This window comes from Cherax quadricarinatus, chromosome 50 (assembly GCF_038502225.1).
Source record: "Cherax quadricarinatus isolate ZL_2023a chromosome 50, ASM3850222v1, whole genome shotgun sequence".
Classification (NCBI taxonomy): Eukaryota; Metazoa; Arthropoda; class Malacostraca; order Decapoda; family Parastacidae; genus Cherax; species Cherax quadricarinatus.
The window spans coordinates 20,095,708-20,111,126 of record NC_091341.1 but is presented as its reverse complement, the minus strand read 5'-3'; the positions used below and the strand labels follow the sequence as shown (position 1 = coordinate 20,111,126).

The following is a 15,419-nucleotide window of genomic DNA, read 5'->3' as shown; positions in this document are numbered from 1 at the left end:
GGCGTCTCTGCAAAAACAGTGATTATGTGTGAGCGAGGCGAAAGTGTTGAATGATAATGAAAATATTTTCTTTTTTACGGATTTTCTTTCTTTTTGGATCACCCTGCCTCAGTGGGAGACTGCCGACTTGTTGAAAAAAAAAAAAGTTACGTAGCACATTTATTATATAATAAACGTGTTAAACATGAAGAAAACCCAGAGAGGTGTTATATACATGTTTGCACGTACATGTGTAGTGTGACCTAAGTGTAAGTAGAAGTAGCAAGACTTACCTGAAATCTTGCATGTTTGAGACAGAAAAAAAGACACCAGCAATCCTACCATCATGTAAAATAATTGCAGGTTTCAGTTTTATATTTGCTTGGCAAGTTGGTAGTACCTCTCTGGGTGATTGCTGTCTACCAACCTACTACCTAGGATATCCCTTAATACAGACAGTAATTTAGGTGTAATCCTTTGAGCTTTATATGGCTGACAAGTGCTACATATCCAGAAATGGGTGACACATGAGTTAGCTTTTAAGTGTTCTTGTCCAAGTTTCACAGTGCCACCCTTATGCTTGTACGTGCTTGGGATTATGGTTTTTTCTAGGGTTTTTTCTAATGAACATTTTCCTTGAGCTTTTTGTCCCAAAGAATGTAGATGGTTTCATGTCTCTGATCTCCCTCTTGTCTCATAGTTCCATAACTTCTTTTTATTAGGGGTTAAAATTCAGGAACCCTTTGTTTTACCATTCCTAGAGTTTTTCCCAGGTCCTTTTTTTTTTTCTATTCTCTTCCAAATGTATTCTCATTCAGTCAGCTACACACAAGACTACATAATTTACTTATATTGTCAGGTTATTAATTAAACTATTTTGAATAATATGGGACCCAACACTGATTTGTAGGGAAGTGCTGAATACCTAGGCAATTCACAAACTAGTGAAGGGCATTAAGAAATAAATATAGATATTATCTATAATTGAAGGTGTACTGTATTTGTTCCCATCCTTTCACTGTGTAAATTGATGATAAATGATCTGTTTCATTAACTAAAGGTTGTAAATTAATCTGTTTCATTAACTGAAGGTTGTTGATTAATCTGTTTCATTAACTAAAGGCTGTAGATTAATAATTTGTATGAATTTTTTTTAAGAAAGCTTAGCAGTGTTTTTTATTTGTTCCATTATACCTCAAACAATGCTGAGAATTAATATATAAATCTATATTTACTTTTAGTTTCATTGTAAAATGTATGTTTTTTATTAATTCAACAAAATTGTGTGTATAAGATACAATTTTTTATTGTACATAAACTGTTTGTACACTAGTAAATTGGTTCCAGAAACTTTAGCCCTTTAACTGGGTTTGACATGCTAGCATACATAATTTTTTGTACCCATGAATCTGCTACCTGCCAATATTTTTTTACCTCAAGGCAGCTCTTTGGGTCTTCTTCCATCTATTCATACATTTGAAAAAAAATCTAAGGTCAGCAGGGTGCACACAGTGTATCATGGTTAACTACTCAGGGGATGACTGTACGTCTGTTGCACTAGTATAAATCACTAGCAAATGTAAACAAAGGAACCAGGAGCTGTTGTTCCATCACCCTACCAGCAAACAGTGTGCACAAGTTGCTCAAATGACATGTTCAGTCCAAATTTTAGAATTTCATGATACTAACTGGAATTCATCCACAAAGCACACTAGGTATATAACCCAGGATAACCCAGTAAAGTCAAATGTGAATAATTTCCATGTTTTGATGAGTAATACACTCAGAAATAATTGTAATAATAGAAGTACACATAGCCTTAAAGACCAAAATAGTAAAAAAATATTAAATGACAATTATAAAGCACATATAATCCAGTAATATTACTTATTTCCGTGTTATGAAAATATTACATTCAGGAACAGTTGTAATGTTGTAAGTATTTCTTGTACATAGCCTTAGAAAACCAAAATAGTAAAAAAAAAAAAAGTAATTCTGTATATGTATATACTGATTATTCCAAGTGACACAATGTTTGAAGTGTTAAAACACCTTGAAACATGTCTAATATTATAAAAAAAAACTAGTAAATATAGTGTTAAACATTAAAAGCAATTAAAATATAAGATAACCATACATTAGCATTAATATATTGTACAATGTAAACATCGCTGGCAGTTTAATGCCAGTGTTACTGGTTAGTGATAGTTTTTATCACCAGCTTCAACATGCCATAAAATCGTAATTTTTTATCAGATTCCACTTATTTTAGTCTTGTTGGATTCAGAATAATTAACTATCAAACTATAAGATTTTTTTTTTCTTTCAACATGTTACTCAAACACCCCCCACCCCCACCCCCAAATTTGAATGGTTAATTTACAGTACATCATTTATGTTCATTATATGTACCATGGGGAAACATTTGTTAACACAGTACAGTGGACCCCCGACTTACGAACAGCTCCCAACTCAAACAATTATGTAAGTGTATTTTTGTAAGTGCTTCTGTAAGTGTATTTTTGGGGGTCTGAAACGGACTAATCTAATTTACAATATTCTTTATGGGAGCAAATTCGTTTGGTAACGGCACCCGAACAGCCTTCTGGAACGAATTAATATCGTAAGTCGGGGGTCCACTGTATTGTGAAATTTGGTTATTAAACCTTGTTTGTTTATACATGCACATTTTATAGCCTACCAAAAAACCAACTCCAGAGAAAATAATATCAACCAAGGCAAAATCTTCATCCCCATCACTGGGCAAGACTCCCGAGAAGAAGCAGGTTGACCCGGGTATAAAAGTTGACAACAATACGATGCCTGTGTCAAATGTTAAGATAGATTATGTGGAGAGAGATGCGGAATCTCTCCTGGCAGTATTCCTCTACATCAAAAATATTGACAAAGAGAGGTCTTTTGTTACTTTTACTGAAGATTCTATATCAGCACGCTTTTCGACAAGGTATGTATTGTACTGTATATCAGTAATATATCAGTATGTATAAGGTTTTCAGGGTTTTATTCCTGGAAAATTTTGGTCATCTTTACTCTAATATGATTCTGAAACATAGTTGTTAGTTATTAATAATGTTGCTCTCTTCAATTTACAGTATTCTTTTTAGTTTGCCCTTCATTTTGTTTTATTTATTTTTCAGCGATAGTCGTTTTCTACAGCAGAATGGAGGCGGTACAGAAGATACTATATTTGAGTGGGAATTAGCCCTCAAGGACAAAGTTGTACTAGATGAATGTAAATTCAGAGTCAATCCAAATAATATTGAAATTAAATTAAAAAAGCAAGTTAATAAAAAATGGGGATCTTTGACTGCTGTCACACCAGACTCGGGTAAGAATTCATAACCTTCGTTTTTGAGCCTACTGAATGTTCTGTAAGTTACTAAAACTATTTGTTATTCGTAAAAACTACTTAAAATATGATATTGTCCAGTATATTATGAAAAATTTCCAGTTCCATAAATTGACATCTTCATTGAGCTTTAATATTTATTTTATAGATTTAAGATGTACATAACTAAAGAATATATTTCTTAATATTATTTGGCCGTTCAGTAATTGTTATATTACAGTAGGAACCAAGGAACCACTTAAGATGTATGAATTGGTACCCGAAAACCACTTAACTTTGTGATTTGCATCTTACTTATTGCCTGGTTAATAAATTCTTAAGGGTAAATTTTGGATTGGTTCCAGGATGTTACAGTCAAGCCCAAAATCAGCCGGCATATCACTGTTTCCCACAAACACTATTTTATTAGAACATTACTTTATTATGTGCAAAATACATGATGTAATAATTTTATTACAGGGTAGGACTTCATTTGCTACATATTTTTTTCATATTTAAAAACTTCTGAAGAAGTTTATTTAATGCTTTATTATGTCATAGAAGTACATGGTAGTGTTTTAACTCGACTTTATTTACCATAGCATACACAGTTTTAAAAATCCACGCCTATGATAACTGAAACATTCAGGTAATTATTCCATTTTTTAGCAGTAATTTTTTAAAGCTGTTAGCTGTCTTGAGGAGGATTAGCCAGAATTAGCTTTGCTGTGGTTGAGGTTGCAATATAATGCTGAATGTTTTCTTTGTTCAGGTTCTAACAAACCACTTGGGAATAATAATCTTCAGGATTACCTCTATTTTTTGCCAGGAAGATGCTTATTTTTCACTTGAAGCATATGATGCCTCCTTCCATATTTTTTCTCAGGCAGTTCCCATTTTCTATAGGCATAAGGTAGGAATGAGTAGACAACATATTCCTAAGCAGTAAGAAAGCTTGTGATATAGTATCAGCATGGATGTGGACACTGATTCGGCATGAGAGTAATGAAGAAGTGGGTTCAGGTGAATAGCGACAGAGGAGACAAACTCCATATGTGTATTCATACATACGTATCTTACATATCAGTCAGTAAAAAGTTAGGTGGGACCAAGAGCTGGAGCTCACTGCCAGTCAAATAGGCACCTGCAGGCCTTATTCCTGGGTTCAGTTGTGCATGTTTTAAAAATGACAGCATGACTTGTGTCCAAGGGTTTAAAATTAGTTGGAACCAAGAGTCAGAGCTTGTATTCAAATAGGTTTTTGCAAATTGGTAATTACAGTGGTACCCCGAGTTTCGGACAACTCCCAACTCAAACAATTGTATAAGTGTATTATTGTAAGTGCTTTTGTAAGTGCATTTTTGGGGATCTGAAACGGACTAATCTAATTTACGTTATTCCTTATGGGAGCAAATTCATTTGGTAACGGCACTCAAACAGCCTTCTGGAACAAATTATGGCCGAAACTCGGGGTACCACTGTACAGTGGACCCCCGCATAACGATGGCATCACATAGCGATTATTTCGCATACCGCTTACTTTAATCGCAAAATTTTTGCCGCGCATACCGATTAAAAACCCGCTCACCGATTTTCGTCCGAGACGCGTCCAATGTGCGCCCTCACCCAGCCTCACATGTGCCGCCCGTGCCATTGTTTACCAGCCAGCCTCTGCGCTAACATCCAAGCATACACTCGGAATATTTCGTATTATTACAGTGTTTTCGGTGGTGTTTCTGGAAAATAAGTGACCATGGGCCCCAAGAAAGCTTCTAGTGCCAACCGTACACCAATAAGGGTAAGAATACCCATTGAAATGAAGAAAGAGATCATTGATAAGTATGAAAGTGGAGTGCGTATTGCCGACCTAGTCAAGTTGTACAAGAAACCCCAATCAACCATCGCTACTATTGTGGGCACCAAAAAGACAATCAAGGAAGCTGTTCTTGCCAAAGGTTTAACTGTGTTTTCGAAACAAAGATCGCAAGTGATGGAAGATGTTGAGAGACTCTTATTGGTGTGGATAAATGAAAAACAGCTAGCAGGAGATAGCGTCTCTCAAGCGATCATATGTGAAAAGGCTAGGAAGTTGCATGAGGATTTAATTAAAAAAATGCCTGCAACTAGTGATGATGTGAGTGAATTTAAGGCCAGCAAAGGTTGGTTTGAGAGATTTAAGAAGCGTAGTGGCATCCATAGTGTGATAAGGCATGGTGAGGCTGCCAGTTCGGACCACAAAGCGGCTGAAAAATATGTGCAGGAATTCAAGGAGTATATAGAAACTGAAGGACTGAAACCTGAACAAGTGTTTAATTGTGATGAAACAGGCCTGTTCTGGAAGAAAATGCCAAGCAGGACCTACATTACTCAGGAGGAAAAGGCACTCCCAGGACATAAGCCTATGAAAGACAGGCTTACTCTTCTCATGTGTGCCAATGCTACTGGTGATTGCAAAGTGAAGCCTTTATTAGTGTATCACTCTGAAACTCCCAGAGCGTTCAGGCAAAAGAATGTCCTCAAGGATAATTTGTGTGTGCTGTGGAGGGCAAACAGTAAGGCATGGGTCACTAGGGAATTTTTCTATAACTGGTTACACCATGCATTTGCCCCCAATGTGAAAGATTACCTAACTGAAAAGAAATTAGAACTTAAGTGCCTCCTGGTGTTAGACAATGCCCCTGGTCATCCTACAGACGTGGCAGAGCGACTTTATGGGGACATGAGCTTCATTAAGGTGAAGTTTTTGCCTCCTAATACCACTCCTCTCCTGCAGCCCATGGACCAGCAGGTTATTTCCAACTTCAAGAAACTGTACACAAAAGCTCTGTTTGAAAGGTGCTTTGTAATGACCTCAGAAACTCAACTGACTCTAAGAGAGTTTTGGAGAGATCACTTTAATATCCTCAATTGTGTAAACCTTATAGGTAAGGCTTGGGAGGAAGTGACTAAGAGGACCTTGAACTCTGCTCGGAAGAAACTGTGGCCAGAATGTGTAGACAAAAGGGATTTTGAAGGGTTTGAGGCTAACCCTGAGAATCCTGTGCCAGTTGAGGAATCCATTGTGGCATTGGGAAAGTCCTTGGGGTTGGAGGTTAGTGGGGAGGATGTGGAAGAGTTGGTGGAGGAGGACAATGAAGAACTAACCACTGATGAGCTGATAGATCAACTTCAAGAGCAAGAGGCCAGACCTGGGGAAACTGGTTCAGAGGAGGGGAGAGAGAAATTGAAGAAGTTGCCTACTACAAAGATAAAGGAAATCTGTGCAAAGTGGCTTGAAGTGCAAACCTTCATGGATGAAAATCACCCTCACACAGCTATTGCAAGCCGTGTTGGCAACCTGTACACTGACAATGTTGTGAAACACTTTAGGGAAGTGATAAAGGAACGAGAGGTACAGGCCACTATGGACAGATATCTTGTGCGAAAGAAGTCCAGTGACTCTGAAGCTGGCCCTAGTGGCATTAAAAAAAGAAGGGAAGTAACCCCAGAAAAGGACTTACTACCTCAAGTCCTAATGGAAGGGGATTCCCCTTCTAAACAGTAAGAAGATAATGCTCTCCCCTCCTCCCATCCCATCAATCATCACCAGATCTTCAATAAAAGTAAGTGTCATGTAAGTGTGCATGCCTTTTTCAGTTTGTGTGTATTAAAATTAATATTTCATGTGGTAAAAAAAATTTTTTTTTCATACTTTTGGGTGTCTTGCACGGATTAATTTTATTTCCATTATTTCTTATGGGGAAAATTCATTCACATAACGATTATTTCGCATAACAATTACCCCTCTTGCACGGATTAAAATCGTTAACCGGGGGTCCACTGTACTTGAAAAGTAGAAGCAGAGATGATAGATGAAGTACTGTAGCAGGAGGTACAGCAAGTGATGGAGTACCTCAAGTATCTGTTGGGCCCCACATTATTCCTGGTGTACAGCATATAGTATATGACCTGGTTACAGGAATTTTCCTACATAGGCTTATTTACAGATGGTGCAGAAATAATAAGAATATACATTAAAGAGGATGAAAGTATCCTCAGGAAGAATTGACAGACTGATACAGTTAATACTTTAAGTTACATAAGCAATTCCATATTATTGGTAAAGTTGTAGGCTTTTTTCACTAAAGAGGATTTTGACACTCCGAGAAGTATTGCTCTGAAGTGGAATCTGGAGCAAACAATGATATCTTATCAGCTGTATAAAGTACTACAGGTAAAACCAGTCAGAGATGCATTACGGATTACTCAAGTACCCCAATGCCAGTATCAGCTAACTGACAACTCTGCATCAACATCAACACAAGAACCACAGCCACTCACCTCAGCCCATTAAGGCCACATCAAAACACACACACAGACACACACACACACACACACACACACACACACACAAAAAAAAAAAAAAAAAAACACAAAACACAAAACACACATAAAACACAAAACACACATAAAACACACACACACACATAACTTACATAAAACACACACATAAAACATGCATGTGGATAAAACACACACAAACACATACACACACACACAAAACACACACACATAAAACACACACACACACACAAAACACACACACACACTAAAACACACAGAAAACACACACACACACACACACACACAAAACACACACAACACACACACAAAACACACACAACACACACACATAAAACACACACAACACACACAAAACACACAGAAAACACACACAACACACAGAAAACACAAAACACACGAAACACACACACGAAACACACACACGAAACACACACGATACACACAAAACACACAAAACACACACACACACACTTCACACACACACACTTCACACACACACCACACACACTTCACACACACACCACACACACTTCACACACACACCACACACACTTCACACACACACCACACACACTTCACACACACACCACACACACTTCACACACACACACTTCACACACACACTTCACACACTTCACACACACACACACACACACACACACACACACACACACACACACACACACACACAACACACACACAGCACACACAACACACCCTCAGCCCATTAAGGCCACATCAAAACACACACACACACACACACAGTGAGTGAGTACACACATAAAACACACAGAAAACACACACACACACACACACACACAAAACACACACAAAACACATACACTTCACACACACACACTTCACACACTTCACACACACACACACTTCACACACACTCACACTTCACACACACACACTTCACACACACACACACTTCACACACACACACACTTCACACACACACACTTCACACACACACACTTCACACACACACTTCACACACACACTTCACACACACACACTTCACACACACACACTTCACACACACACTTCACACACACACACTTCACACACACACTTCACACACACACACTTCACACACACACTTCACACACACACTTCACACACACACACTTCACATACACACTCTTCACATACACACACTTCACATACACACACACACACACACACACTTCACACACTTCACACACACACTTCACACACTTCACACACACACACACTTCACACACACACACTTCACACACACACACTTCACACACACACACTTCACACACACACACTTCACACACACACACCTCACACACACACACCTCACACACACACTTCACACACTTCACACACAAACACACACACACACACACGGGGCCAGGAGCTGAGTATCGACCCCTGCAACCACAATTAAGTGAGTACACACACACACACCAGGCCTAGTGTCTAATCGACATGTGCCTTGGACAAAATGGTAACTAACACACACACACACACACACACACACACACACACACACACACACACACACACACATGCACATACAACAGGCTTAGTGTCTAATCGACATGTGCTTAGGACCAAATGGTAACTAACACACACACACATACTACAGGCCTAATGTCTAATCGACATGTGCCTAGGACAAAATGGTAACTAACACACACACACACACACACACACATACTACAGGCCTAGTGTCTAATCGACATGTGCCTAGGACAAAATGGTAACTAACACACACACGCATGCACATACAACAGGCTTAGTGTCTAATCGACATGTGCCTAGGACCAAATGGTAACTAAAACACACACACACACACACACACACACATGAAACACACATAAAATACACAACCCCCCCCCCACACACACACACACACACACCAAACCATGCATACACAACCACACACATACACCTATCCCAACAAGCAATGGTAACTAGTATGTAAGGTAAGATAAACTGTAATACATATGTTGTACCTAGTAGAATATTTAGGGAAATAAGTGGCAAATTTGGAAGTCTTAAGGCGTTGATTTTCAAGAATTTACCCCATGAATTTTAAGGTGGTTTACTGTAACCATGTTCTGTGCCAGATACATATATTACAAGCCTCCACAGTAAGTATTAACAATAACAAGTTTGGTTCATGCATATACTAATTGTATATTCATGTGTAAAAGTTAACTTAGGTGTTTATTGTAATGTGTACTTTTAGCTATTAATGAAATTAAAGAATAAGGAAAAGTATGTTAACCAGAATCTGGTATAAGCTAATTGCATTTGTGATTTTTCAAAATGTGAATGATGTTTCTTGTGTTTGACGGATTTAACCCTTAAACTGTCCAAACGTAGATCTACGTTTTTTTTTTTTCAACTTTTGAAAGTATGTAAAAAAAGTAGATCTTTTCTTTTTTTACATTTGTAAATGTGTACAAAAAACTTTGATCTACATTTTTTTTTATACTTACATGTATTTGAAAATATGTAAAAAAAACGTAGATCTACTTTTGGAGCACTACGCATGTGAACATAGATCTGCTTGGACAGTTTAAGGTTTAAAAAATATTTTTCTTGAGTTTTAGTTTTTTTTTCTCCCTATGGTTTTCATGTTTTATCAGGACAATGTTTGAATCACCAGTAATTTGCTGCTGTCATTTCCATCTTACAGGGGCATTGTAAGGTCATTTACATCTTACAGGGGCATCATAATGTGTCATTTCCATCTTACGGGGGCATTGTAATGTGGTGTTACTTCCGTCATTTTTAGTTAAGAATGAGAAATATAGCTAAAGTAGAAGAATTGGAAAATATTTACTTTTGTGGCATGTGTGGTAATGAATCTGATATAATTTCTAATTCATTTAATACGGGTCACAAAAGATTGTTGCTTGCAGAAAGAAAATTAAAACAACATTTTGGTCCGTCCTGAAACTTTGTCAAGTCGCATCTTGACAGTGGTCCAAAATTGACTAAAATGTCATTTTAACTTTCTTTTTCCTGCCAAGGAATTGTATAATGACTCTTCTTTATAAAGGTCATGGAGGATCTTGTGCAAAACAAGCAAATTTTAGTGTTTATTTCTTGTATAAATCAGGGTTGCTTGAGAAGTGATTAGCAGTAAATACAATATTTACTCTTAAATTCTCCTTGAGTTTCCACTATATAATGAGATAATCAAACATGAATCAAAAAGGCTACATGCTCTTTCTCTATCTTATTTTAATATCTGTGTTTATGGGATTATTATTTTTCCAAGACTTATGAAATTTTTTGTAGCGCAGTACTAGGGAAGAGCAGGGAAAGAGGCACTTTTTTGGTTTATACATCTTAATATTCCATTCATTTTCCTAAAAATTACCCTAATTTATGATATTTGTCATCCTGATCATTTTCTTGGAAAGTATTTTGGGTGGTTCCTACTGTGATGAGAGAATTCAGATATTTTATTTTCAGTATATTGTTCTTTCAAAATATTTATTCAAATTTTCAGCTTCAAGCAATAAAGTTGCAAAAAACATGTGGATGTCAGCAGGCAAGACAGAAACTCCAACTTTGTCTAATATTCCTCCTGCTCCACCTATACCACCATCTCTGGAAAATAAGGTATGCTGTATAAGTTATGTTCCCTTCCCTCCTGGACCATTTATTTTGTTTATACCTACTTGTTTCAGAAATAACTATGCTCATGGTGTCCTGTCTTCAGCGATCAGTTTGTCTTGCATTGTAGGGTTTAATACTTTTTTTCTGGTGGTTGTAACATTTACTACTGCCTGCTAGATTACATTTCAATGTTTTATTTCTATGATGTCCCGTAGCTCGATCGCTAGCGCACTTGGCTCACACACACTGAGGCCCAGAGTTTGAATCTCTGGTACGGCTGGAAAACATTAGGATGTGTTTCCATAAGGCACCTGCTGCCCCATGGATTGCATCCTGGGACAAAACTGACCTAATTTGCCCAAAATGCTCTGCATAACAAAACACTTTCTATATAGTAGTATGTCATTGATGTCAATTAGGCCTGTATACCTTGTACATGTAGAAATAGATATTATATTGTTATACGTATTATATTATCATTTGGCGCCTTATGCTTCTTAATTTATAACTATGGCATGTTCCATTTGTTGGTGCTAAAAAGGTCTGTTTATTTATTTGGGATGTATCATGCTGCTGTAGTGTGAGCCAGGTAACATTTGTGAAGAGATAAAGGAAATCCAGCTAACCACATTTGAATCCTGGAGGTGGAAAATACAGGGCCTGCAGTCAAAACAGTGGGTGTGAATGTTTCTGTTCAGTCATTTAAATTGCACTTCTGGAAAGACAGCTAGAGAATGAATGATGATGGTTTCATTATAATAATGGTATACAGTAGTGATGAGTAAATGAGTGAGACACTTGCAACAGTTAGAAACCTTCATTGTAAAAACATTTTGTTTGCTCTGGAAGCTTCTTCTGTCAAATAGTGGAAAGGTATAGGTGAGTTAATCAATCTTGAAGTAGTAGTTTTGAGACGGTCAGACCCTCATCCTTGTCAGAAGTGAGGTGCTGAATTTGGAGATGGTGTTTTAGGAGGCAGGGTTCTTTACTAGAATTAAGACCATAAGAATTTAGGGGTTCTTCATTGAGCGTACTGGCCCATACTAGGTAGATCTGCAATTCTTTTGCTTTTCACTTATAGCTGATGGTTGAGCAGTAAAATTGTGGAAGATGTTATCCATACTAAGATACTATGGTGTTGCTTTGTCAGACAAGCATTGTATTAATGGTATATGATACTGACAAGTGCAACAGTTGAGTATCTATATGTGGGAATGTTTTGCATACTTTGCATTATTCTTCCGTTAAATACAGAGATGGCTAAATATTGGAGACGGCAGTCACAGTGCAGAGGTTATACTTGTCTGTAAATTTACTCTTAATGTATGACTGCACATACATGTCTGACTATAGTTTTGCTCATTATGCTGAACTTTATTATCTATATTCCAAATATTATATTAACTTCAAATTCAGCTGTCTGTATGCTGTGATTTCTTAAATAACACATTTGATACAGTAGATTTTTTCTTGTCTCCATCTCTCTTCCCTGTTTATCTGTTTTACCTCTGCAGTACTGTGTGACATGACTGTTATGGGTTTAGCACTAACGTGAATATAATGATATACTGTACCAGAATACAGCAGGGCCCCGCTATACGCCGTTTCACCTTACGGCTTTTCTCTAATATGGCGATTTCAAATTATGACCAAAACTTGCTATACGGCGAGCAGTCTTTCAAATATGGCGCGCCCTGCCTGGTTTGTTTACATTCTCCGTGAGCACATCTTTCTATTATGTCTGGAAATTTTCCAAAATTTCAAGGGTTTTAAAGTTATTGAATGTTTTATATGTACTCTGATAATTATACTTGTGTACCTGTACCTAAATATACTTTCACACTGTGCTGGCATGCAGGTACACATTAAAATCACTAAGAGTCTCTTCTCTTGAAGCCATGTAATTGGGCGCATTAAATGTTATATATATAATATAGACATTTCCATTAATCCGTCTATGATATTTTTTTTAATTATATAATAAACATGCTATGTAAAATATAAACATGATACATACGCCCACGGTATAAAAATTGACATAAATATGAGATTTGTTTACCAAGCGGTTTGTAGGAGTGTCGGAAGAATTACGTTTTCTCTAGTCAAACTCCAGTTACTTAACTGTAGAAAAATATTCCTTTCATATGCCTTCACTCTATAGCCATTTATGACCCTTGTGGGTTTAGCACTTCTTTTTTATGATTCTAATAATAATTTGTAATAATAATAGCTTGTAATAATAATAATTTGTCAAAGCATCATTCCTTCTAAAAATTACATGAGAATGGAAGTGTTGGTCTTTATTTATTCTACTGTATCACTGTGGAGACAACTTGTACACAATATAAGGTGTTTGTATGTATATCAATCATAATCAGATGGTTTGTTTACATAAGTACTCTGTGGTTCTGTCATCTCACTTGTTCTCTCTCTCTTGTTTGTTTGTTTTTATCTCACTTACTTGCCTCTCACTGTACATTAAGACTACAAATATTTTAAGGTAAATAATGAGTGTGCTGTATATGCATTTTATCGCTCTATGGAGCTTTAACCCTTTGACTGTTTTCGACGTATAAATACGTCTTACGAGCCAATGTTTCTGACGTATATATACTCAATAATTCTAGCGGCTTCAAATCAAGTGGGAGAAAGCTGGTAGGTCCACATGTGAGAGAATGGGTCTGTGTGGTCACTGTGCACCACATAAAAAAAATCCTGCAGCACACATTGCGTAATGAGAAAAAAAAAACTCTGATCGTTTTTTTGGAATAAAACGCCGACTTTGAGGTGTATTTTCGTATAGTATTTATCGTTGTATTCGCGTTTTCATGGCCTTAGGTGATAAAATGGAAAACATATTACAGAAATAGAGATGATTTTCATTACTTTGACGATGAAAACGACCTTGAAACTGAGCTCAAAGTAGCGGAAATGTTCGATTTTTACCAATGTTCAGGAGTAAATAAATCACACACCACACGTCCAATACACATCAATTGGGGAGTGAAATATTCTTTCACTAGTGCACTGATATTATTTATACCATTTTTACAATAATGCAGTAGTCTGCATAACAGTAAATTTTGTATATTTTTGTATGAATAAAAAATCAAAATAGAAAGCAATAATAATATAAGAGGGGCCTAGAGATGTGACTAATGAACAGAGCATATGTTATTTTAGTGCCACGAATGTCTGCCTTGTTTATTCTGGACCCTATTTTGAAATTGGCATCTTTTTTAGTTTGCGTGAAATTGGCCAAATTGCCAATTTCTGACCACCATATTGGGTAGTCCAAATTAGTAAATGGGAGGTTTCTTGTACTCAGCTGATAGATAAAATGGAGTTCTAAAGAAATAGCTATGAGTTTGGTCAACTGGAAGAATGGAATTGGCTGAAAATAGGGCTCAAAGTCGGCGAAATCGCCGATACGCATATGTCGCCGAGACCGCTAACTTCACGGGAGCATAATTCCATGAGTTTTCGACCAAATTTTGAACTTTTGGTGTCATTACCATGAAAAGATTCTCTATCATTTCATAAGAAAAAATAATTTTTTTTTTTTTTTTTTTTTTTTCAAAAATTGAGCGACATAGAATGACAGTTTCAGAAAGGGGCCTGAAACAGTCAAAGGGTTAAATGTTGTTGAAGGTGGGGTGGCCAGGCAGGCTACCGTACCTCCCACAAGATTTTCTACAAATAAATACTTTTCACCTCTCACCCTACATTGACCATTAAGATTACAAATATTTTAAGGTAAGGAATGAGTGACTATACGTGCATTTTATCATTCTAGTTCGCTTTATGCGTCATAGTATATTATGTGTGGGTGGGGTGGCCAGGAGGGCTACTACACCTGACTTCTTACAGTAAATACTACTCACCTTTTGCCCTACATTAAGACTGCTAATATTTTGAGGTAAATAATGAGTGTACTGTGTGTGTGTTTTACTTTATATTTTTTTTAATGCCTAGTTCTATTGCTAACTTAATATATGTTAGTGTAAATTTACCTGGCATTGATATGCATTTATAAGTGGAAAAAATGGCACTCTGCTTTGCGGCAGTAGCCTGGAACCTAACCTGCTGTATAAGTGGGGCCCTACTGTACATAAGGTGCACGAATAGTTCT

General features: G+C 36.9%; 1 protein-coding gene across 6 annotated transcripts in view; it reads left to right on the top strand.

Moving 5' to 3' along the window:
* The window catches only part of LOC128695255 (ubiquitin carboxyl-terminal hydrolase 19), a 77,138-nt gene that overhangs the window by 17,023 nt on the left and 44,696 nt on the right, over window positions 1–15,419 (top strand). For all 6 annotated transcript variants that reach the window (XM_070095484.1, XM_070095483.1, XM_070095481.1 and 3 more), the window contains exons 4-6: window positions 2,676–2,944; window positions 3,138–3,328; window positions 11,178–11,290. In XM_070095484.1, coding sequence (XP_069951585.1) covers window positions 2,676–2,944; window positions 3,138–3,328; window positions 11,178–11,290 — 573 coding nt within the window. The remainder of the gene's footprint in view (window positions 1–2,675; window positions 2,945–3,137; window positions 3,329–11,177; window positions 11,291–15,419) is intronic.